At 36.3% G+C, this 5620-nt stretch overlaps 1 protein-coding gene across 1 annotated transcript; it reads right to left on the bottom strand.

The window, feature by feature from the left end:
• Positions 1-2519: 2519 nt before the first annotated feature.
• On the bottom strand, positions 2520-5041 carry LOC141593983 (uncharacterized). The gene is made up of 2 exons (XM_074414198.1): positions 3961-5041; positions 2520-2737 (listed from the first exon to the last, which is right to left on the bottom strand). Exon 1 carries the CDS (start codon positions 5020-5022, stop codon positions 3961-3963), a length of 1062 nt encoding a protein of 353 aa, XP_074270299.1. The 5' UTR covers positions 5023-5041; the 3' UTR covers positions 2520-2737.
• Positions 5042-5620: the final 579 nt, after the last annotated feature.

Raw genomic sequence — 5620 nt, 5'->3', positions numbered from 1 at the left:
ATATTGGAAATAAAATGAGCCGATTTCGTCCATCAACAACAAAACAACAAGTGGAAGAATATAAAACTTTCTTACCGTCGTATCTACTCAATTTGTATAGGCACTCAACTCGTTAAAAATAGATGAATACTTGTTATTTAAGACTGAAATCGAATACGATAACTCATGAAACAACCCCAGACACGTGGTAAAAAATGGGAGAAAAATAAACATAACTCGGTACGACCTCCCAAATGATACAAAATAAAGATGATATGGATGAATACCTAGAAAGGGTAGTAATTTATGAGTGTAGTGAAGGTGTTAAGCTTATAGGTTTCCAGAGGAAGCGGAGTGATGATGAGTACATGAGGACGGTCAGTACAACGCTTGATTCTGAACTTGTAAACGGAAACAAGAGTGCCGGGTGAATCACCATATGTAGCGACGGAATCAACAAGACACATAAGATCATTCCCTAGATACAACATATCAGCATGCTTATATGCCCACATTTTATAAGGTACCTCTGAGGTGAATTCAATTTCAAGCCACTGTTTGGTAACGCTATCAAAAGCCATAACTAAATCCCGGCATTTGCGGAGGTATATATAAAACACACCCTTAGCAAAGACGAAATTGGAACATACAAAAGAATCGACGATGAGTTCCCATGTGTTGTTGGAAGGATAATAAGCGTAGATGGAAGAGTTAATCTTAAAGTGGACGAGAAGGCGGTTATTGTCAGGGTCTGCAACAGCGGAACTAGGGGAAGAAACGTTGAAAAAATCAACATCAGAAGGTGGAAGTAAAGTATCCCACTGGTTCTGGTCTGTATTGGAATTGAAAATCAAAGCGAATGGCGAATTCTTACGACCAGCAAAGACATATAACTTTCCACCAAATGAAACCGCAGTAGGAATACAGAAAGGAATATGACGATAAGCATTAATAGGAGGTATATAAGGGAATTCCTTCCATCCTCCCGAGTCTGAGTCTGAGTCAGAGTCCGAGTCTAAGTTTAGATAAAACATATGAGTGCGATACTCAATAGGTTTAATAAATCCGTTAGGCTTATCAGAGGGTATTCCGCCTACGACGTAGATGACAGATCCGATTGAAGTGATGGAATTCATGCAGTGGTATAAGACATGAGGTATTTGTTTCACAAACCCTTTCCCCATGTCAATTTCGTAGAATATTGAACGTAAATTCTTCTTTTCCGTATCATTTTGAATTCCCTGCACAATTATCTTGTTCTTCCCTTTTGTTTCCGTCCCCATACTTGACAACTTGGGGGTAAATTAATAATAATCAATAAATCAATCAATCAATTTGGGGGAAATTATTATTATAGGAATAAATTGAATTGATTTGATTTAAGGAAGTAAGAAAGAGGCAGGTTAAGATTTGAGATTTTTTTATATTAAAAACCCTAGGAATTTATTTGTTTGCTTTTATAATGTGAGCGGGAAATAAAATAGGTGTAAATTATTGACCAAGATAAACAGATGGGAGTATTTGACTAAAATTATAGGAGTAAGCAACTTTAAACTCCGAAAACTTCCCAAAGAAAGACGGGAAATAAAACAACTGTAAACTAAGCCTTGATTGGTCAATTCTTATATCATACCCATGTGTAGGATACTCTATACTCCCTCCCACTCCCCACTCATCCTCAACTTCCTCCTTTTCTTTTTCTTTTTTTTTTTTAAAAACAAAAATTTAACTTCCAATTATAAGAAGTAGTCACCACTATCATATTCAATTTTAGTGTTTTGTGTTTGTAGTAATGCATTCACAATATGACACTATCATATTCATTTTAATTTTAGTGAATATGACAATGTAGTTTGATGAATATGTATTATGTAGTGTGATATTCATCTCATGCCTCTATTATATTCACTTTTAGTTTAGTGAATATGATTTTATAGTTTAGTGAATATGCCTCTATTGTTCAAATATATTGAACAATGACGATCTTGAACGTTTTATTTCATATCAAAACCGCATAATACAAAATAATTTAAAGGAATAAAAATAAGTATGTGATATGATATGAATATGTCAGTTACGTGATGTAAATATATGAGAAAAATTAAAATAAATAACAAAATATATCAAATATGATCTATATTCGTAGAGAAATAAAAATTATGAATAATGATATATTTTTTATAATTTTATAATTTATTAAATTTAATAACTATTTATTATAAGAAAAGTTTAAAGGAGAGAGTATCATGCACCATACTCCTGGGTGCATGGTATAATTTACCTTGATTGGTGGCGATTGTGTAACTATCACAAGTAATAGTTGCATGAGCAAGTTCAGTAGAAGCCAGAGCAGAAAGGAGGAAATCGGAAAAATGTAGGAAGAAAATTGGACGCAACAATTTTTGCACTGTGTCAATCGATCGTGAGCACACTGTAAAAGACGTAATGAAACAGGCTGCGATATTCTGATCTTGAAAGAAACTTGTAACTAGCTGAAGCTAATAATAAATGATCATGACTTGCATATAGATATTCTCTAGCCAAATACTCCCTAGTACATTTAAGATTTTAAAAAAATGCATAATTAAATATGTCTTCTTTCAAACACACGGCATTTGGATTAAGTAGAGGCCATATTGTTGATAGCAGTACGAGTAGATAAATATTTCGATAGACAGAACTGGATGAGAATCAGGTAACCCCAGCAACTCAGCCTGTTGTTTTCCGATCCTTGATAGAACCCGTTCTTTCTCCGTCTCTGGAAAAGAACACAAAAACACTGAAAACTCAGTACAATAATCAATAATGTTGGAGTATAATAGTGATTTAGTTAACACATGCTGCAATGTAGTTAGAATCAAAAGCCTTCCCGGCACCAAGCTTATCATGATGGAAGTTGATCTACTCCGAAAATGACTGACCTAAATTGAGTAATTGACCTTACCTATGCCATCTATATTCTAATGATCAGGTCGACTTGTATTTCTTGACTGGGAAATGGGTTAGCGTCTTAGCGATGATGTCCATAACTGTTCTGCAGGTAATGTCTATGTTACTTGTTGAGTATAATAGTCAATTGAACCCACACCCACAACAATGTCGCTCAGAGTTGAAGAAGATAGATGCAGTAGATTCAGAACATCCTGGCTTAGGGCATTAGCAATAGACAAACCCTAAATGAGGTTTATCTAATGTCGCATCACTCCACACACAAACCTCTCTAACAACAAACCTCAATACAACAATAGACAAACCTCATAAAAAGTATAGTGCATGGGGTCCACTATCACTCACAACCAAAAACACAAACCTGTATACAAAATTGTAACCATTCTCATCTATGAACCTCAACCCCCATTCCCAACAATAGAGAGGTTTGTTAACAAACCTCTAAAAAGTACACAAACCTTTGTTGACAAACCTCTATTGTTGATGCCCTTAATAACACCGGACAGAGATGCAGGTCAACAAATTTTGCCAGTAACTGAGGAAGATGAACCTGATGCGAAGCATTCAACCGAATCAGCCTTGCCCTCATCTATAATCCCCAGTCTATCATGGTATCCGCCGCCTGGTGAGTTCAAATGCTTTTATACCTAGCCATGAAACTTCAGTTTTCCCGACTCTAGAGCTAGCACAATCTGAGCCGACCAATCCACCACTCGATTTGATACGACTCAACAATTTGGTGGTGACTAATGCCCAAAATAATCTGAATTGTAACACAACAAAACCGACTTGAGGTGACTAATCACCTTACAATAAATTAGCTTATAAATGACCCAAATAAGATCAAGTCTAAAATACAATGATTCAACTCCAGCATCTAACATACACATCCAAATCCGACCCAATTAAGATAGAGACGCTGAAGATCACCAAAAACCACAAAGTAGCAGATTGCTCTAAACAATAATTAAGAAATGAAAGCAAACAACAAAAGCAAAGAGTAAACAAAATAAATATGATATGGATGAAAACCTAGAATGGGTAGTAATCCAAGATTGAAGAGATGGTGTTAAGCTTATAAGTTTCCATAGGAAGCGGAGTGATGATGAGTACACCAGGACGGTCAGTACAACGCTTGAATCTGAACTTGGCAACGGAAACAAGAATGCCAGGTGAATCACCCAATTTACAGATGGAATAAACAAGACACATAAGACCATTCCCTAGTAACAACATATCTTTAAACTTATATCTCCACATTTTTTCAGGTGGTTCTGAGGTGAATTCAATTTCAAGCCACTGTTTGGTAACACTATCAAAAGCCATAACTAAATCCCGGGTTTTGCGGAGGTATACATAAAACACACCCTTAACAAAGACGAAATTGGAAAATCCAAAAGAATCGACGATGAGTTCCCATGTGTTGTCTGAAGGATAGTAAGCATAGATGGAAGATATGGTTTTAAAGGAGACCACGAGGCGGTTATTGTCAGGGTCTGCAAAAGCAGAAGCAGCTGAAGTAATGTCGAAAAAACCAACTTCAGAAGGCGGAAGTAAAGTATCCCACTGGTTTTGGTTTGTATTGGAATTGAAAACTAAGGCGGATGGCGACTTTTTATGACTAGGAAATATATATATTTTTCCAGCGAGTGAAACCGCGGTAGGAAGACCAACGGGAATATTAGGAAGACGTGCACCTGGATCATAAGCATCAGCAGGAGGTATATAAGGAGGGATTTCCTTCCATCCTCCCAAGTCCGAGTCGTCTGGGTCCGATTCCGAGTTTGTGTCTAGATAAAACATATAAGTGGCATAGACAATATCTTTAGCCCCTCCTCCGCACATATAAGAGGGTAGGCCGCCTACGAGGTAGATGACAGACCCGATTGAAGTGATGGAATTCATGCAGTGGTTTAGGATATCGGGTAATTCTTTCACACACCCGTTCGACGTGTCAATTACGTAGAATTTTTCCGCTTTAATTTGCATTACCTGCACAAATATCTTCTCCTTCTCCTTCTCTTTCGTCTCCGTTGCGCAACCTGACACCCTCCATTCCGCTCTCATTTTCATCTTTTTATTCTCATCCGCCATTTTTTTTGGTATTTCGACTGCTGAGCGCTAACCCTAGCAAATAAATAGAAGTAACAAAAAAAAAAAAAACGATTCTTATTGGGCTTGCAGATTGTTTTACCGATTGTTATTCGTCTCGACAATTTTAATGAACTTTCGAAATTACTCAAACTTTGTTTAAGGATATTTTATTCAACACTATTTTTACTTCTGAAGTAATTTTTAATTTAAAAAATCAAAATCAAATTAATTTTTTTCCCATTTATTCGGTGTGTTTTCTAAATTAATATTTTAATTAATTTACACTGTGATTCTGCTAATGTGATATAATTTCATTTGAAGAAAATGGAATTTTTTTTACTAAAACTTGCGACATTTTCATCTTTTAGTGGGGGTGAGCGTTCCTGCTAGCCTCCCTAAATCCACCATTGGGACTAGACACGACAATCATTGACACGACACGAACCCGACGCGAAATTAATGGGTTAGGGTCAATACGTTGTGACCTATTTAAGTAATTGGGTTGACGCTGACATGATATGAAACTTAATGTAACACCCCCATTTAGGTAGGAGCCTTTAACAAGACATTGTATACTTCACATTTGAGTTTCATACTT

The sequence above is a fragment of the Silene latifolia genome, chromosome 8 (assembly GCF_048544455.1).
Source record: "Silene latifolia isolate original U9 population chromosome 8, ASM4854445v1, whole genome shotgun sequence".
In the NCBI taxonomy this organism is placed as follows: Eukaryota; Viridiplantae; Streptophyta; class Magnoliopsida; order Caryophyllales; family Caryophyllaceae; genus Silene; species Silene latifolia.
Note: the sequence above shows the minus strand (reverse complement) of the source record. Positions and strands in the feature narration are given on the sequence as shown.

What these genes read in the sequence shown, in the direction of transcription:
- LOC141593983 (XM_074414198.1), bottom strand. Translation starts at nt 5,022, where the DNA reads ATGGCGGATGAGAATAAAAAGATGAAAATGAGAGCGGAATGGAGGGTG.